Source organism: Lepidochelys olivacea (genome assembly GCF_965140295.1).
Source record: "Lepidochelys olivacea isolate rLepOli2 genome assembly, chromosome: 2".
Lineage (NCBI taxonomy): Eukaryota > Metazoa > Chordata > Testudines > Cheloniidae > Lepidochelys > Lepidochelys olivacea.
Window position 1 is genome coordinate 193062450 of NC_140412.1, and position 20351 is coordinate 193082800.

At 41.5% G+C, this 20351-nt stretch overlaps 1 protein-coding gene across 1 annotated transcript in view; it reads right to left on the reverse strand.

The window, feature by feature from the left end:
- Positions 1–20351, reverse strand: part of LOC311516775 (collagen alpha-4(VI) chain-like) — a gene marked incomplete at its 5' end in the record, with an annotated part of 111336 nt that overhangs the window by 17297 nt on the left and 73688 nt on the right. Inside the window, 9 exon segments of the mRNA XM_084621113.1 lie at positions 1841–2334; positions 2428–2439; positions 8968–9006; positions 9294–9330; positions 10590–10625; positions 15419–15481; positions 15858–15920; positions 16035–16070; positions 19623–19673. Of these exon segments, the coding sequence (XP_084477239.1) occupies positions 1841–2334; positions 2428–2439; positions 8968–9006; positions 9294–9330; positions 10590–10625; positions 15419–15481; positions 15858–15920; positions 16035–16070; positions 19623–19673 (831 nt within the window).

Sequence of the window (20351 nt, forward strand, 5' to 3'; positions counted from 1 at the left end):
AGGAGGAGAGAACTCAGCTTGCATCTTAGGTTGATCTGAAGGGCTGGCAACAAGAAAAAATGTTTTTATTTAACTTAAAACTGAGCACAGTTGATATAGAAATAATTCACAGATAAGGAATACGGAACCTATGGTACCATTTGTGGAGGGTTTCTTTGCAGAGCAGAACCAAAAACTTTAAACAACCCCTGAAATGTTTCCTTTAAGGTTTGGTAGCATATGGTATGCAATAGTTATTTTTCTATTTACTGTGCTTCAATTTAAAATCATATTTTAAGACAAAAGCTTTCGTCTTTGTTTTAGCTAATGGCAATGCATTTATTAAAATGTTTCACTGAATTCAGTTTTCTTTGGGGAAAATAGAGTGGTTTGTCTGCATTTGAATTCTCCAGAAAATATGGCCCCAGGTTTGTACGTAAACCAGGCTGTATGTGTTCCCTGACAAATGCTTAGCAATTGTCAATGTTAGAATGGAACATTCTATGACACAGCAAGTGAAATGAGCCTGGTGTAATCTGGATTTACACCAGGACAGACAATAACAGAAGTGAGTCAGTTGTTTGTTATTCATGGTCATGAAATAAATCAGGATTAATTTTAATTCAGATGTCACTAAAATATTCCTGTCATAAATATAAAGGGAAGGGTAAACCCCTTTGAAATCCCTCCTGGCCAGGGGAAAGCTCCTCTCAACTGTAAAGGGTTAAGAAGCTAAAGGTAACCTCACTGGCACCTGACCAAAATGACCAATGAGGAGACAAGATACTTTCAAAAGCTGGGAGGAGGAAGAGAAACAAAGGGTCTGTGTCAGTCTATATGCTGGTCTTTGTCAGGGATAGACCAGGAATGGAGTCTTAGAACTTTTAGTAAGTAATCTAGCTAGGTATGTGTTAGATTATGATTTCTTTAAATGGCTGAGAAAAGAATTGTGCTGAATAGAATAACTATTTCTGTCTGTGTATCTTTTTTGTAACATAAGGTTTTGCCTAGAGGGGTTCTCTATGTTTTTTTAATCTAATTACCCTGTAAGATATCTACCATCCTGATTTTACAGGGGGGATTTCTTTATTTCTATTTACTTCTATTTTTATTAAAAGTCTTCTTGTAAGAAACTGAATGCTTTTTCATTGTTCTCAGATCCAAGGGTTTGGGTCTGTGGTCACCTATGCAAATTGGTGAGGCTTTTTATCCAACATTTCCCAGGAAAGGGGGGGTGCAAGTGTTGGGAGGATTGTTCATTGTTCTTAAGATCCAAGGGTCTGGGTCTGTAGTCACCTAGGCAAATTGGTGAGGCTTTTTACCAAACCTTGTCCAGGAAGTGGGGTGCAAGGTTTTGGGAAGTATTTTGGGGGGAAGGACGCGTCCAAACAGCTCTTCCCCAGTAACCAGTTTGGTGGTGGTAGCAGCCAGTCCAAGGACAACGGGTGGAATATTTTGTACCTTGGGGAAGTTTTGACCTAAGCTGGTAAAGATAAGCTTAGGAGGTTTTTCATGCAGGTCCCCACATCTGTACCCTAGAGTTCAGAGTGGAGGAGGAACCTTGACAATTCCCTTCTTAAAAGCTGTTATGATCTAAACCAGAGGTTCTCAAACTGTGGATCGGGACTCCAAAGTGGGTCAGGACCCCATTTTAATGGGGTCACCATGGCTGGCTTAGACTTGCTGGGGCTCGGGACCCAAGCGGCGCAATGAAGTTTGAGAACCCCTGATCTAAACCTTCCTTTTATAAGTTATTAACTTGAGTGCATAAATATTCTCATGAATTAGCAAAGTAACTGTTAATCAAAAGGATGATCACTTCTCACTGAGATTTCCCATTTGCTGTAGGCAGCCAGCTTACCGAGAAGGCACGTCTGATATTAGGGACTTCACTGAAGGCAATCACAACAGGAGTGATATCCAGGGCACCAAACTCCAGCACTGCTGTGTTGATGGAGGTAGCATCCTGTGATGGGCCACTGGTGAAAAATATGGCAACTTTTCTTATGAGAACACCCTGACGAACCTGCTTGAACACATTCCTTGCAATGAATCTCATGGCCATTCCAATATTGCATCTGCCCGAGGACCTCTCCAGCGGTATTCTCTGGACTGCTTCCAGCAGCAAGTCATTCCTCTGGAATTCCGAGAATCGGATGAGGTACCTTGTGTTGGTATTGTATGAAACTATGGAGATGCGGGCACCAGTCGGACAGTTGCTTTCGCTGAGCTTGATGACCCGCAGCAAAGAGATCACAATATCCCTCATTCTTTCAAATGCTGCTGGGGTAACATCTTCAGACATATTGAGGGCAAACACCAATTCAGTTGGATATACTGGACATTTGGCTGTACCTTGAAATAAACATACTGTGTGAAAGGGTATCCATAAACCAATGTTGTCATTGTTTCTACAGTCTAAGGAAGAAAGAGGATAGAGCTATTTACCTGATAAGCAAGCTAGAAGGGAGCGACGGGAGAGAAAAAAAAAGAGAATTATTTTATTTTACCGTTACCTTGATTAGATTGTATCCATTCATACAGTGGCATGAAATTACTATAAGGTGGGTGCACAACTGGTTGAAGGACCAAATTCAAAGAATAGTTATCAGTGGTTTGCTGTCACTTTGGGAGGACATATCTAGGCATCCTGCAAGGGTCAGTCCAGAGCTATTTAATATTTTCATTATTGACTTGGAATAATGGAGTAGAGTGTATGCTTATAAAATTTGTACATGACAACAGGCTGGAAGGGGCTGCAAGCACTTTGGAGGACAGGTTTAAAATTCAAAATGACCTTGACAAATTAGAGAGTTAGTATGAAATCAGCAAGATGAAATTCAATAAAGACAAATGCAAAGTACTACAGTTGGCGGGGGGGGAATCAAATGCACAGCTACAAAATGGGGAGTAAATATCGAGATGGTAGTACTGCTGGAGAGGAACCTGGGGGTTACAGTGGACTACAGACTGTGGCCTGCCTTGTGCAGGAGGTCAGACTAGATGATCATAATGGTCCCTTCTGACCTAAATATCTATGAATCTATGAATGTGTCATCAACGTGACACAGCTGCAAAAAGACTAATATGATTCTGAAGTGTATTAACAGGAGTGTTGTATGTAAGACACAGGAGGTAATTGTCCCGCTTTATTTGGCACTGCTGAGGCCCCAGCTGGAGTACTGTGTCCAATTCTGGGTGCCACAATTTAGCTGAGAAAGATGTGGCCAAATTGGAAAGAGCCCAGAGAAGAGCAACAAAAATGATAAAAAGCTTAGAAAACCTGCCCTGTGAGGAAAAGTTTTAAAAACTGGGCATAGTTAGTCTTGAGAAAAGAAGACTGAGAGGGGAACCTGAGAACAGTCTTCCAATCTGTTAAGGGCTGTTATACAGAGAACCATGATCAATTGTTCTCCATGTCCACTGAAGGTGACAAGTAATGGGCCTAATCTACAGGAAGGGAGATTTAGGTTAGATATTAGGAAAAACTTTTTACATATCAGCATAGTTACTCTCTGGAATAGGCTTCCAACTGAGGTCATAGAGCCCCCATCATTGGAAGCTTTTAAAAACAAACTGGACAAGCTGCTCAGGGATGCTCTAGGTTTACTTGGTCCTGCTGCAGCACAGCAGGCTGGACTTGATGACTTCTTGAGGTCTCTTCCAGCCCTATATTTCTATGATTCTGTGTGATACTCTTGCTTTGAATAAAGAGCCTGATTCAAAGCTGCTTGAACCTTTGAATTAGCTCCAGAATCTATATTATCTGCTTCTGTCATCAAGGGGGAAATTGTACCTTCTCTTCTCCTATCCACTGGTGCAAAGGACCCTACATCAGTCAAACTGCAGGTCTGCTGAGTAGAATTTAAGAAGGCCATGCTTAGGATATTTACCTCCTACATGGCCCAGAGCCCAGAGGTGTGGAGGTTGCGTGGTGCTCTATTGCAGAGGAGGGTGGGGGCTCCATGGCTGAGGGGCAGGTGATAGGAAGGTACTTTCCCCTCTCCAGCACAGAGTTCCTCAGTACCCAGTTGAGTTACTTGGGCAAGGTGCTTTGGAGAGCAGGTTAGCCCAAATGAGAGAGAGACAAAGAGGAAGGAAATATTAATGGGAGCCAATTAAGGGAGATCACGTAGTGGAAGACACAATGAAGATGACTGGATGTGGAAGCTGCGGTATGTACATGATCCTGGAGGGGGTACCTGGAAACAGTTTCATCTGCATGAAGTGCCATCTGATAGAACTGATGGAAGAAAAGATCCAAGGATTGGAGATGCAGGTGGAAAGTCTGGTTGAGTTTAGAAGGGGGTTCGAGTGGATTATGGAGCAAAGACATGAGGCAGCTGAAGGGAAAAGCTCAGACTTGCATATGGAAGCAGGACTGAAGAACTCTGAGGGGAGACTGCTGGGTGAAGAAAATGGACAGTGGAAGCATGTGACAGAGAACCAGGCAGAGGAAAAGACGGGCTAGTGAAGGAGAAATAGAGCTCAAGAACAGGTTTGCAGAGTTGGAAAATGAAGAAGGGGCTCAGCAGGTGGTCACTGAAGGTGGAAGGGCAAGGAAGAAGAGAAGAGCAGCTAGTCCTATAGGAAAAGGGGAAGAGTCAATGGTGACTACAACAAATATGAGCCCCAGGAGGGTACAGGATGGGTTGAAGAGGATTACAATGGAGAATAGGAATGGAAAGAACTTTCAGCCAGAGGGAACAGGGGGTAGACTGGAGAATCGCACTGTCACCAGGAAAAGGCAGGTCTATGTGATCGAGGACTCCTTACTGAAAAGAATGGACAGGCCTGTAACCAGAGCTGATCCAGAGAATAGAAGGGTGTGCTGTCTTCCAGGTGCTAAGATACGGGATGTGGACCTGAGGTTGAAGAGGATCCTAAAAGGAGAGGGAAAGAATCCACCGATCGTCCTTCATGTGGGAACAAATGATACCGGTAGATTCTCGCTGGAATGTATCAAGGGAGACTATGCCAGGCTGGGGAAGACACTGAAGGAAATCTAGGCTCAGGTGATCTTCAGTGGGATTCTGACTGTTCCTAGAGAAGGGCAGCAAAGGTGTGACAAGATTATGACTATCAACAGGGGGCTCAGGCAGTGGTGCTATAAGGAGGGCTTTGGGATGTATGGCCACTGGGAGGCATTCATGGTCAGAGGACAGTTCTCTCGGGATGGACTTCACCTGAGTAGGGAAGGAAATAGTCTTCTAGGATGGAGGCTGGCACAACTGATTAAGAGAATTTGGGGGAGATGGTTGGGAGATGTCCAAGTAATTTCCAAACCGGATTTTAGCATTGAGAGGGAAGAAATCAAAGTAAGAAAGGATAGAGCTGTGGGTAGGAGAATGGACATAAGGAGGAAGGGCAGTGTGGATACCAGTCTAATAGGTCATACTGGCTGTAGAATGTCTCTGCCTAATCGGGTAAAGAATGTGAGCGAGGCCAAACAGCAAAAATTAAGATGTTTGTACACCAATGCGAGGAGCCTAGGTAACAAAATGGAGGAACTAGAGCTACTGGTGCAGGAAGTGAAACCAGATATTATAGGGATAACAGAAACATGGTGGAATAGTAGTCATGACTGGACTACAGGTATTGAGGGGTATGTGCTGTTCAGGAAAGACAGAAATAAAGGTAAAGGTGGTGGAGTAGCATTGTATATCAATGATGAGGTAGACTGTAAAGAAATAAGAAGCGATGGAATGGATAAGACAGAGTCCGTCTGGGTAAATCACATTGGGGAAGAAAACTACTAGAGCCTCCTCTGAGATAGTGCTTGGGGTGTGCTATAGACCACCGGGATCTGATATAGATATGGATCCAGAGCCCTCTTTAATGTTTTTAATGAAGTAAATACTAATGGAAACTGCGTGAAACTTTAACTTCCCAGATATAGACTGGAGGACGAGTGCTAGTAATAATAATAGGGCTCAGATTTTCCTAGATGCGATAGCTAATGGATTCCTTCATCAAGTAGTTGCTGAACCGTCAAGAGGGGATGTCATTGTAGATTTGGTTTCGGTGAGTAGTGAGGACCACATAGAAGAAATGGTTGTAGGGGACAACCTTGGTTCAAGTGATCATGAGCTAATTCAGTTCAAACTGAACGGAAGGATAAACAAAAATAAATCTGCGACTAGGGTTTTTGATTTCAAAAGGGCTGACTTTCAAAAATTAAGAAAATTAGTTAGGGAATTGGATTGGACTGAAGAACTTATGGATCTAAAGGCAGAGGGGTCTGGGATTACTTCAAGTCAAAGCTGCAGAAGCTATCGGAAGCCTGCATCCCAAGAAAGGGGAAAAATTCATAAGCAGGAGTTGTAGACCAAGCGGGATGGGCAAGCATTTTGGAGAGGTGATTAAGAAAAAGCAGAAAGAATACAGAGAGTGGAAGATGGGAGGGATCAGCAAGGAAAGCTACCTTATTGAGGTCAGAACATGTAGGGATAAAGTGAGAAAGGCTAAAAGTCAAATAGAGTTGGACCTTGCAAAGGGAATTAAAACCAATAGTAAAAGGTTCTATAGCCATATAAATAAGAAAAAAACAAAGAAAGAAGAAGTGGGATTGCTAAACACTGAGGATGGAGTGGAGGGTAAGGATAATCTAGGCATGGCCCAATATCTAAGCAAATACTTTGCCTCAGTCTTTAATGAGGCTAATGAGGATCTTGGGGATAATAGTAGCATGACAAATGGGAATGAGGATATGGAGGTAGATATTACAATATCTGAGGTAGAAGCGAAACTCGAACAGCTTAATGGGACTAAATCGGGGGGCTCAGATAATCTTCATCCAAGAATATTAAAGGAATTGGCACATGAAATTGCAAGCCCATTAGCAAGAATTTTTAATGAATCTGTAAACTCAGGGGTTGTACCATAAGACTGGAGAATTGCTGACATAGTTCCTATTTTTAAGAAAGGGGAAAAAAGTGATCTAGGTAACTACAGGCTTGTTAGTTTGACATCTGTAGTATGCAAGGTCTGGGACAAAATTTTGAAGGAGAAAGTAATTAAGGACATTGAGGTCAATGGTAAATGGGACAAAATACAACATGTTTTTACAAAAGGTAGATTGTGCCAAACCAACCTGATCTTCTTCTTTGAGAAAGTAACAGATTTTTTAGACAAAGGAAACGCAGTGGATCTAATTTACCTAGATTTCAGTAAGGCATTTGATACCGTGCCACATGGGGAATTATTAGTTAAATTGGAAAAGATGGGGATCAATATGAAAATTGAAAGGTGGATAAGGAATTGGTTAAAGGGGAGACTACAGCGGGTCATACTGAAAGGTGAACTATCAGGCTGGAGGGAGGTTACCAGTGGAGTTCCTCAGGGATCGGTTTTGGGACCAATCTTATTTAATCTTTTATTACTGACCTTGGCACAAAAAGTGGGAGTGTGCTAATAAAGTTTGCGGATGATACAAAGCTGGGAGGTATTGCCAATTTAGAGAGAGACCGGGATATCATACAGGAGGATCTGGATGACCTTGTAAACTGGAGTAATAGTAATAGGCTGAAATTGAATAGTGAGAAGTGTAAGGTCATGCATTTAGGGATTAAAAACAAGAATTTTAGTTATAAGCTGGGGACGCATCAATTAGAAGTAACGGAGGAGAAGAAGAGTATCGGTTGACCACAGGATGACTATGAGTCGCCAATGTGATATGGTCGTGAAAAAAGCTAATGCAGTCTTGGGATGCATCAGGAGAGGTATTTCCAGTAGGGATAAGGAGGTTTTAGTACCGTTATACAAGGCACTGGTAAGACCTCACCTGGAATACTGTATGCAGTTCTGGTCTCCCATGTTTAAGAAGGATGAATTCAAACTGGAACAGGTACAGAGAAGGGCCACTAGGATGATCCGAGGAATGTAAAACCTGCCTTATGAAAGGAGACTCAAGGAGCTTAGCTTGTTTAGCCTAACCAAAAGAAGGCTGAGGGGAGATATGATTGCTCTCTATAAATATGTCAGAGGTATAAATACCAGGGAGGGAGAGGAATTATTTAAGCTCAGTACCAATGTGGACACAAGAACAAATGGATATAAACTGGCCATCGGGAAGTTTAGACTTGAAATTAGACGAAGGTTTCTAACCATCAGAGGAGTGAAGTTCTGGAACAGCCTTCCAAGGGAAGCAGTGGGGGCAAAAGACCTATCTGGCTTCAAGATTAAACTCGATAAGTTTATGGAGGAGATGGTATGATGGGATAACATGATTTTGGCAATTAATTGATCTTTAACTATTCATGGTAAATAGGCCCAATGGCCTGTGATGGGATGTTAGATGGGGTGGGATCTGAGTTACTACAGAGAATTCTTTCCTGGGTATCTGGCTGGTGAATCTTGCCCACATGCTTAGGGTTCAGCTGATCGCCATATTTGGGGTCAGGAAGGAATTTTCCTCCAGGGCAGATTGGAAGAGGCCCTGGGGGTTTTTCGCCTTTCTCTGTAGCATGGGGCATGGGTCACTTGCTGGAGGAATTTCTGTACCTTAAAGTCTTTAAACCATGATTTGAAGACTTCAGTAGCTCAGACATAGGTGAGAGGTTTTTTGCAGGAGTGGGTGGGTGAGATTCTGTGGCCTGCATTGTGCAGGAGGTCAGACTAGATGATCATAATGGTCCCTTCTGACCTTAATATCTATGAATCTATGTATATTTTTTTCTCCTTCAAAGGCGTAGTTGAAATGATACATTTCTATAGCTTTACTTTTTCCCTGATGAGTCTGACAGTGTTATCAAATGTAAAACAGATGGGCTGAAATCTATACTGACTGTGTGTGTGTCTCTCATTTATATTGTTAAAATGAGCATCGTACATGCAAGTGCAAGGTAACCCTGGAGGCTAATGCCTTGTATTTATCCACAGGATGGGTACAGCACAGGCAGAGGCAGTGCAAGGTTCCCTGAACTATCCATCAAGGTGACTCAGCCTGTACCTGGAAGGGTTAGCTCTATGCGGGAGATGGTAACTCACTTTCCACATCCTCTTCAGTCCATGGCCCCTGTGCTGAGTCTGCCAACAAAGGTGCTCATTAACAAGGACTGTGAGCCGTGGTGAATGATTCAGATGCAGAAAAAATAAACGGGGAGTACAGACTTGTTTCTCATACATTCCTGAATAGCCACAAGAGGTAACAACTTGCAGTCACTACCAGCTTGTGTCAGACTGATACCACCCACCTAGAGACCTCAAAGCCTCAGATCCATCCCCTGAGCCATTGAGTTGCCCACTATGTTTCCATTTAAAAACTGTGGCTATGCAAATTCCAACAGGGGAAAAGAAATAAACCCAGTACTTACGGCAGTTTTCTCGTGTGAAATTAACAAGTCCACAAGGCTGTGGGGGGGGGAAATGAAAAGATGGTTAAGGGCCAAGAGCCAGAGTCAGCTCCCACGGGAAAATCCATGGGACTCTTTCCAATGACTCCCGTGGGAACTGGATCAGATGCCAAGTCCTGAGCTCACTTAATCCTGCATAAATCCAAAGTAACAACCTTACAGTCTGTACAGTTACTCAGGATGTACACTGGTGTACTTGAAAGCAGGATCTTACCCTAACGCTATAGTAGAAGTTTCCTACGTTTCATTGGACACTTAACCTTTCTCAAATGTATGAAGTAGATACTTTCTGAACTGTTCATTTTGTGTAATGTATCTGTGCATTAAGATCTAGAAGATCATGGGACAGTAGTTGGCCTGGCCAGTGCTGCTGGAGGAGTGGAGAGGGTGCCAGGGGAAAACCTGATAGTCTCGGCAGGATTCTACAAGATGAGGAGAGCACTATTCTGTGAGGGGCATATTTCTGCACGTTGGAAAAGGAGCAGCAGGTGCCCCCTAGTTAGCTCATGCTATTGACTGCTGAGTGATCTTGCCTGAGTTGGACATGTGCCTTAGCTAGCAGGCATATGACAGACCTGCAATAACCTGGACAAAGCTTATGGAATTAAGATAAACATTATTGATTTAAGTTTAATAATTTGAGGGTCCATTGTATTAAAAATGTAATTGCGTATGTGTTGTTGTGGAATTGTATGTAACTGCTTCAGGAGACTGACTAGTGCAATCTCTGAAAAGTATTAGGAACTTCAAAGGGCTTTGAGGGATAATATGTGTGAGGTTGTTTTCCTAGCCAGTACCTGGGGGAAGGAAATGCAAAGGGAGGGGCAAATTTGCATTTCCCTTCTCCCAAGTTACTTTGCTGTTTACCCTGGAAGTGTGTGTGCTTGGGTCAAGGCTTCTTTTGCCCTCTTTCCTCACTCTAGCACACCCATATAAGAGGGCAGGGTCTAGCCCGAAGTCCCTTTTGAGGTTCTGTAAACTAGTCCAAATCACAAAACTGAGAAAAGAGTTTTAATGTTTTAATTGTTTGCAAAACTTTTGCCTGGTTTAAATCCATATTAAAAAATTGTTTCTAAGTCCTTGGTTATTTATTTCACACAGGGCTGTAATTGTTTTACTGCAACAAGTACATGAAGGAAGCTTTCCTTCAATGGCTAGTAGCAAACTCTGTATAGTCAATGCTTCTTAAATGGAAAAACATGAAACTTAACTACATGCAGCGTGCACTTAGGTTTTAGAAATGAGATGATTACATACAGCCATGGCTATGGTGCCCTTTGGTCCTTTGCTGCCCTGGAAGAGATTTAACAGCGGGTTAGAAAATCACTCTCATACTAAGAGCAGGAACATATTTAATATATATTTAATGATGACAAAGGCCCTAGGAAAAAGTCAGGCATTTCTGTGTTAGTTCACGTGTTGTTTTCTTGACAACTATTTATGGCTTTCCAATGTGATTGCCCAGAATATTTCCCGACACGGATGTCTGTAGACTGTTGCACAGTTGGGATGAAGACTGTCACTTTGACGTACTTTCTCCAACGAATTTTTCCTGCATGTTACCTAAATTCAGCATTTGCTGCTGCTGTAAAGTGGCATCATGCAGGATTATATTAGTTTCCAAAGTTTTTGCTAGTAGAGGGTGTCACGGTTCAGATATATCTGCACATTCGACCCCTCTCAGTATGCAAGACCTCTTGCCTTCCCGTCTCTGGAGTGGAATCCCACGATTCTCCCCTTCTCAGACAAGGTGCTGGGGTATAGCACCTTGTGTACCAATCCTGATTGTTCAGCAGGCCCAACTGTATTTTGCTGCCCTGCAAGACTCCCCTTGAGGAACTCTGACTTGTGTGTGAAATAGGGACCCAAACAGCCTTTTCAGAACAAAGTATTGTTTAATCTTATCTGCAGGAACACAGCATAATAAGAAAAAGGGTTTAATAGAACAGTCTGCATGCTTCTGTCTTACCTAAAGTGCAGGCAGGCCTATATATCCAAACACTCCTACCTTCGGGACTGGGTGGACATTCTGTAGCCCTGCAATCTCTGCCTCTCTTTCTCCTCATTTTCAGGGGCTCATGTTTTTACCCACTCTAAAGTTCTTTGTTTCAGCATCTGAATGGAATTCCCCTGCCTCTGTGTCATGTGGAACCCAGCATGTCAGAGGTAATCTTTAAAGGGATCAACACCTGTATTGTCTCTAAGTATCAGTGAATGTGTAGCTACCAGCAATGTTTGCCCACTTTCCTGTCTACATGCAAACTAACCCATGCCTAAATTTACCCATAAGTAATCATACAGCAAACACCTCAGGAACAATAAAACTAGTGGATGGAACATATAATATTTGGAAAATATTACAGGCAGCTCAGTTCCTTCATAGAGGGTTCCCCCTGTCCTGGCTCCCCACAAGGATCCTGCTCCAGTGTGAGGCAGAAGACTCCCTTAAGGACAAAACAGGGAGTATTGATTGAAATAAAAGTGATTTAAGTCACCAATTTTAATCATTATCTAAAATCATCAAGGAGGAAACCTTAATTTAAATAATTGATTTTAATCTGGGTTTGCAACTGTATTTAAAGAAAGGTTCATTTACTTGGTTGGTAACCATTACATGTTGCTTTGCAACTCAGGATAGCCTTTACACTAAATTTGGTACTTCTCTTTGCTAACCAGGAGGATACACAATCGCTACACACATTTTTAAGCAATTATACCGATACATACATTTATTCGGATTTTTTATTTTTGCATTTCTCATTATTTTTTTAAATGGTGAATGATATAACTCTTAGTTCCTAAAGTAACTTCATTCTTTCTTTAGGGATGCAGTGTGGGGTAGTGACGAGAGCACTAGACTAGGACTCAAGAAACCTGTGTTCTATTCTTAGCTCAGCAACTGGTCCTGCTGGGTGACCTCCATGTCTCAGTCCCGCCTGTGACTTGCACTCCATATGTTTTATGGAAATATGCTTATGAGTGTGAACAGGATGTAACCTGAATATGCTTTATGCAAAAGGTCTCTTGTAAGGTACCATTAAAAAGCTTACAATCTACTGAGTGTGTTCATTCTATTTGTATGACTATCATTCTTGTACCTAAAACTAGAAATATGAAGTATTACTCTGAGGTCCTATTGTAATTATACAAAGTGTGGGCCATTAATGGTGGCTTAGGATCTTGATGGCTCCCATTAACTAGAAGAATTAGTTGTAAATGGCTCTGTTTACTTGTAAGCCTTCCTGTGTCCCTGTAAGTCAGGCCAGAAAGAACGGAGGCTTGGGGCCTCACAGGGACAAGTGACCATGTCACCTGGTACTGGAATCCATCTTAAACCTGGTGCTTTTCCATTTAGAAGGAGGGGTGGGGACCCAGAGAGACAAAAGATTCCCGCCTTGTGCCAAAGCTATAAAAGGGGGTGGAACAGAACAAAGGGGGCTGCCAGTTATGAGAAATCCCCTAGTTACCACCTGAGCTGCAACTAACAAGAACTGTACCGGGGAAAGGATTGGGCCCAGACTAAGAAGGAGTCTATTCTGTGAAAGAAGCTTATTGGAACATCTCTGAGGGTGAGATTTACCTGTATTCAGTTTCTTAAATGTATTAGGCTTAGACTTGCGTGTTTTCTTTTATTTTGCTTGGTAACTTACTTTGTTCTGTCTGTTATTACTTGAAACCACTTAAATCCTACTTTTTATATATAATAAAATCACTTTTGTTTATTAATTAACCCAGAGTAAGTGATTAATACCGGGGGGGGGGGGAGCAAACACCTGTGCATAGAATCATAGAATCATAGAATATCAGGGTTGGAAGGGACCCCAGAAGGTCATCTAGTCCAACCCCCTGCTCGAAGCAGGACTAATTCCCAGTTAAATCATCCCAGCCAGAGCTTTCTCAAGCCTGACCTTAAAAACCTCTAAGGAAGGAGATTCTACCACCTCCCTAGGTAACGCATTCCAGTGTTTCACCACCCTCTTAGTGAAAAAGTTTTTCCTAATATCCAATCTAAACCTCCCCCACTGCAACTTGAGACCATTACTCCTCGTTCTGTCATCTGCTACCATTGAGAACAGTCTAGAGCCATCCTCTTTGGAACCCCCTTTCAGGTAGTTGAAAGCAGCTATCAAATCCCCCCTCATTCTTCTCTTCTGCAGGCTAAACAATCCCAGCTCCTTCAGCCTCTCCTCATAAGTCATGTGTTCTAGACCCCTAATCATTTTTGTTACCCTTCGCTGGACTCTCTCCAATTTATCCACATCCTTCTTGTAGTGTGGGGCCCAAAACTGGACACAGTACTCCAGATGAGGCCTCACCAATGTCGAATAGAGGGGAACGATCATGTCCCTCGATCTGCTCACTATGCCCCTACTTATACATCCCAAAATGCCATTGGCCTTCTTGGCAACAAGGGCACACTGCTGACTCATATCCAGCTTCTCGTCCACTGTCACCCCTAGGTCCTTTTCCGCAGAACTGCTGCCTAGCCATTCGGTCCCTAGTCTGTAGCGGTGCATTGGATTCTTCCATCCTAAGTGCAGGACCCTGCACTTATCCTTATTGAATTGCATATCTCTTTATCAGTGATTTCATAGAATATCAGGGTTAAGAAGGGACCTCAGGAGGTCATCTAGTCCAACCCCCTGCTCAAAGCAGGACCAAATGCCCAATTTTTGCCCCCGATCCCTAAATGGCCCTCTCAAGGGTTGAACTCACAACCCTGGATTTAGCAGGCCAATGCGCAAACCACTGAGCTATTCTTCCCCCCCCAATAGAGGGATAGTGGTATAGAGGGTGGACAATTTATGAGTTTACTCTGTATAAACTTTATACAGAGTAAAACGGATTTATTTGGGGTTTGGATCCCATTGGGAACTGGGTGTCTGGGTGCTGGAGATGGGTGACTTGCTGAGCAGTTTTTGGTTAAAGTCTGCAGCTTTGGGGGTGTGGACCAAACCTGGGTCTGTGTTGCAGCAGACTAGTGTGCTTGGCTCAACAAGGCAGGGTTCTGGAGTTCCAAGCTGACAGGGAAAACGGGCTCATAGGTAGTTTCAGCACATCAGGTAACAGTCCCAAGGTGGTCTCTGTGACCAAACCCATCACACCCCCCATTTGTAAAATGGAGATAACGATGCTTATCTCCTAATACAGTGTTTTGAAATCTATCGATGAAAAGTGCTATGTAAGAGCTAGCTATTCTTCTCAGTTGGTATAACCACTGAAACATGTTTATTGGCTAATACATGGTTCATTTTTTCACTGGGGATTTGTGTCAAACTGTATTTAGATGGAAATAGGAATTCAATTTAAAATATACCAAAAAAGCACTATTTTTATTTGTTAACTAAAATGATCTTATGTGTTGGGAACATAAGAAATAGAAGTAGATTTATCAAAACATGTAAACTAATAGAGTTATTACGCAAAGGTGGTATTAATTTAGTCAGTGAATTCACAGATTGTTTGGGTTATCACAGACCAGATTTTCAAAGGTATTTAGGTGCTTAAAGATGCAGATAGGCACTTTTAAAAATCCCACTAGACACCTAAAAAGATTATAATATTCATAAAATATTACAGACAGTAAAGAGCTCAATTAAGTGCCTAACTCCCATTGAAATAATGATATTCCCCCCAATTGTGTACATTATTAAAAAAAGCAGCACTCTAATATTTGAGGTGGCCTCATTGATGCAGCATTGTATGTATTTATTTAAACATTTTCAATAGACTATAGTAAATTTTGGCCTTAACACAAGTTGTCATAATTTCACATTTAATTTTAAACACGTTTGTTTTTAAAAATAAAAATGTGTTTAAGTTAAATAAAAATCCAATTTTGAAATTTTTTCAATCAATTTTTATCTTCCCTGGGAGAGAAAAGATTGGGGAAGGTACAATTCTGCCCTCAGTTAATCCCATGCCATTCCATGGACTCCAGCAGGTTTTCTTGGGCATAGCTGAGGGCAGGATACATCTGTCTATTCATACTTGACTAGTGAACTACATTTTATTGTGAGCAGTATTGTCAAATGCATCATTAATTCCAAATCCCAAGGTGAATATTCAGTTTTTAAATGTGGCACCTGTGGTCCTGGAGGCCCTTGGTCCCCTGGATTTCCCTCTGAACCTGGAAATCCAGCATTTCCCTAAAAATAGAAACTCAAGAATAGTTATCAAGTCAAATTTTCAGTTTGTTGATTCAATGTTTATAAGGACAGACATGGGGGACAGATCCATCGCTGACGAAAATCTCCATAGCTTCATTGAAATCCAGCTGAGGAGCTGGCTTACTGCAATTTAAATAAAGATGATGTAATATACAATATAGATCAGCCCTCATAAGTAATAGAAATCAGTGAAGAACATTAATGATTGCGATACCTCTTAGACCTTGAAGCAATAAAGTAATAAGACTGATTTTCAATCCCTTTATGACTAGGGGCCACTAAACTCTAGAAACTTTCTTCAAGGCCCCCTTAACATATACTTATCAGAAAGAGTAAGAGTGTTTATTATACTTACCCTTTTCCTTCTAATTCCTTTGGACCCTCTATCTCCTTGACTGCCTGGATCACCATCTTCTCCCTACGAGTGAATCAAAACCAGAATCTCTGTAGTGAAGAACACACACACAAAAATATAGACACACACAGTCCACAGCAACATATACCAAAATCAGAAAATATCCATTTTATATACCTGTGGACCGGGGTATCCTGGGAATCCAGATTCTCCCTGGTATCGGGGAAAAAAAGAAACAGACCTTAAAACTTTATTAACCTTTTCACTGCTCCTTATTTGAAGATATTTTTTAATCAGAAAAAAATTAAAGATTTCTTAGTTACAGTCAATTTAATTTACAGCAGCCATTTTTCAGCCTCAAATGGCACCATTCCATTCTGCCCATTTAAAGCTACAGCAATTTAAATATTTCCAATGGTTTTTATTTCTCTTCTAATTACTATTTTATTAATTTTTTTGTTTCATTTTTAGTGAAATTAAGTGGAATTCTATTTTAGTGATCATATGACCATTGTATACGGTTCAAATCTCACTTTCCAGGAGCTGTTTCCTAATGGTACCAATGTGTTGGCCCCTCCCTTATATCAATCAATGGGGCATTCAGATTCAAGGGTTAGATCAGAAGTAGGGTTGTGTTGTTGTCGTGTTTATGTTTACTTCAAAGAAAGGAAATCATTTCACAATCTTTTGTGTGCTTTTTGTCTGCAGGTAAGAAATGTAATAGCTTCCATGAGTACCAGTCAGAGCTAAAGTACATCCTTTCCTGACCAAGAAACTAGCAGAATTCACTCTGTGTCTTTGTAAGATTGTCCCATGCACGTGTCTGATTTAGGAAGCTCTCCCTTATGAATCGGGACACAGTGATTGTTCTCACACAACCATCAAAATGGGGGGTTGCCCAAGAGATCCTTCAAACATGATTCTACCACAAATGATTTATTTCCATTTGCATGGTAGGTTTGTTTTCCTAAGACATTGCATTTAATGAAGTGTAAGTTAGCTAGTGAACCTACACAATTTATAGTAACCTTTGTAGAGGACTATATTTAAGTCATCCCTTTGTTGTTGTTGTTAAGTGTTCCCTTTGTTGTTAGGAGGATCCCAACTTTTTTTTGGATTAGATTCTGACTCAGCTTTGGCCAGGCACACCATGAGGGAGAAGGGAAATAAGGAACCTTGTATGGCTCATATAAGGCTCAGAACTGGCCAAGCTCACCTAGCGATTAGGCAGATTGCTATCCATTTACTCTCCCAAATGGTGGGAAAGGCTAGGGAGTGAATGGAGCCCTGGCTCCCCCTTCTGCTGTGGAACTCATGGCCGCAGGAAGTTGTTGAGGGCAAGAACTGTTCAAAAAGCGACTGGATATTTACACTGGTAACAAGAATATCCAGAGTTAACATATTTAATAACATTTTTGCAAGGGATATTAAACCTCATGCTTCAGAACTAATCTCTAGCACTTAGAGAGAAGGATAAGATGTTTGGGCAGATTACCTCACTTCTGCCTACTACAGGGTTTAAACCAGTGGTTCTGAAACTTTTTTTTTTTACTGGTGACCCATTTCACATAGCATGCCTCTGAGTGCAATCCCCCCTTATAAATTACGTTTTTATATATTTAATACCATTATAAATGCTGGAGGCAAAGCAGGATTTGGGGTGGATGCTGACAGCTCACGATCCCCCATGTATAGCTCCGTGACCCCCGAGGGGTCCCAATCCCCAGTTTGAGAGCCCCTGGCTTAAACCTTCCTATGGAGCATTTCATAGAATCATAGAATATCAGGGTTGGAAGGGACCTCAGGAGGTCATCTAGTCCAACCCCCTGCTCAAAGCAGGACCAATCCCCAACATTTGGTGCTGGTCACAGGCAGGGATAGGACACTGGACTAGATGGACCTTGGGTCTGATCCAGTCTGGCAATTCCTTTATTCCTTGTTTCATGTACAGCATGCTGGGTAATAACATGAAAGGAATCCATGCTTGTAAAACTACACTGACTCTTTATGAAGAGAACTGTTGACAGTGATATTGCAACGGCAGCTAGAATTCATGCCATGAGCACAGCAACTGACTTCCAGTGCCTCCTCCAAACTCTTCCCTCCTGCAACCCATGCTCCTCCCTCCAAGCAGGTTGCTATATTACTAAGTAAAGCTAAATTGCAATAAGCATGTCCACATAAGGTTTTGAACCAGTTTAAATCTTTTTTAAACAGATTTCAGTTCAACAAGAGAGATGCTCATATAGACAAAGCCCAAGGTAGCTATCAAGGAGTTAAGTGATTTAACCAATAGAAATGTGTTCAGAACTTCCAGGGAACAATTTCTATTGGAGCTGTCATTATCAGCCTTAAGAAAACTCAGGCTAACTGCAGCAGACTGGTAAAAACAGATAATTATTTAGCTGAAGTATGCCTAGCATAAAATTATGAAGGAGTTTTCTTTCTCTTAATGAAAGAAAAGACTCGGGCGGGGGGGGGGGAGGGGAGAGGGAGGGGCGGGGTTAGGAAACTTTGCTAAGAAGAAAAGACACCAGGAAGATGGCACCTGGTATGCCATTTGTTTACATAGGAACTAAAAGGAATTATTAATGCATGCTTAGATCAAGACTGAGAAGATTCAGGGTGGTGTTTGTGCACAACACACTATCTAACATTGAATGTGATGTGTATCAATATTAACAGCTAACATGGGTATGCTTGCCGGTTCTTTCTATATTTTTCAAAAACTTCCTTCCCAACCTTTGTCCTTCCTTTTATTTCTTTTTTTTTTTTTTGGTATGACCTTTATGTAGAACAGTTGTTGGGGATTAACTAGAGAAAAAATTTACAGAGAAGAAAGCAGATGCAGTGGAGCAAGTTCTGAGATTGACACTCATCTATTCCCCTCAGATTTATTTTTGGAAAATATTATTATAATATTGTCTGTTGATAGACTCTCTTATTTCTTAAAGCCAGTTTTCACTGTATGGTGTCCAGAAATCTTTTATCATCCTTTGTTGTATGCAGGGTTTTCTGTTTATTCCAATCAATAAATATGCATAATGATTGGAATGAATATTATAGGATTTTTATTTATTTTGAATTAGTATTGTTGTAAAATGTTATGGTCAGATTATTTTTCAAATGGGTCCCTGCAATGTGTTACACATTTTTTGTTAGCAAATCATTGCTATCTCTCCATGTACTCAGGAAAGGGAATTGAGCGAGAGCGTGTCACAAGCTGTTTTTGCTCAAATTTCCCCCTTCCTGTCTCCACACCCAAAACAAAACAAAAAAACAACTACTAAATACAAATATCTGGGGAGAAGTTCACAGATTAGCGGGCCAGATCCTCAACTAGTGCAGAGGAGTTATCCATTGATTCCAATGGAGCTACGCAGAATTCTATCAACTTTGGATCTGGCCCTTACTTTAGATCTTTTATTGTAAATAGTTTCTATATTTTTAGAAGAGATTATTTAATTATTTTTGTAAATAAATATTAATTTAGGGCTAGATGGTCCCTAGCTCTTCCTTGCTGAGCATAAGTACATGGGGATGTCCCAGGAGCCACTATGCCAGAAGTGGAGGTAACTACCACTGCTGCAGCTCCAAATTCAGAAAGCCTGATATACAGGTACACATAACTGGGGGTGGGATTAGCCTCTCGCATTCTGGGGAGGGACTCGGACAGTGTCCGAAATTTCCTTTGTCACGACAAAGAAATGACTGGTATCTTATTAGGCGTGACATTCCATGACAAAGACCTCTGCTTGATCTCACCTTTGCTCCTTTGCTTCCTGCAGGACCATATCCATTATTGCCATCTGGGCCCTGCACAGGTTGGAAAAGATACTGTCGGTTAGTTTCAAATGTAGAATTAGCTGTAAATTCAATATTCCATTGGCCTAAAGGAGCACTCATGATTTTGGGACCTTAGAAGCTATGGCTGATTATGTAGTGGAGGGTGTCACAGACACAGTCTAGCAGCTATGGCAAAAGCCACCAAGAGAAGATACAGCCTAAGGCTAATATCCTTCTCTCCAATCTACAGGGCACCTCACTTATATTTTCTCTCTCCCTAGGGCAAAATTCTTCTCTCCAATCCACAATGAGAGGAGAATTTTTCCCTGGAAGTCTTGAAAGGAGAGAAGGATACAGAGATTGCATCTTGACTGGCATATTCATTTGCCTGGACTCCATACCAAATAAATAAATATGATTGTAAGATAGTTGCTTGAAGATGAGAATAAGTTGTTCTGCACTTCTGTCTGATGGGTGGCTGAAAAAGCGCAAGTATCTTCCTTGCAACAAAATAAAGATACACAGACACTAAGACGAGAACACCCCACTGATGATCATCTAGCCCGACCTCCAGCATAACCCAGCCAAGAAGGCTGTGACATTAGTGAGAAGACTGAAAACTGAGCAAAAAGATTTTAAAAAATCCTAAATGGACAAAAATAGAATGAAAAAGAAAATGAGAACTGCAAGGCCTCACAACTCCCAGCA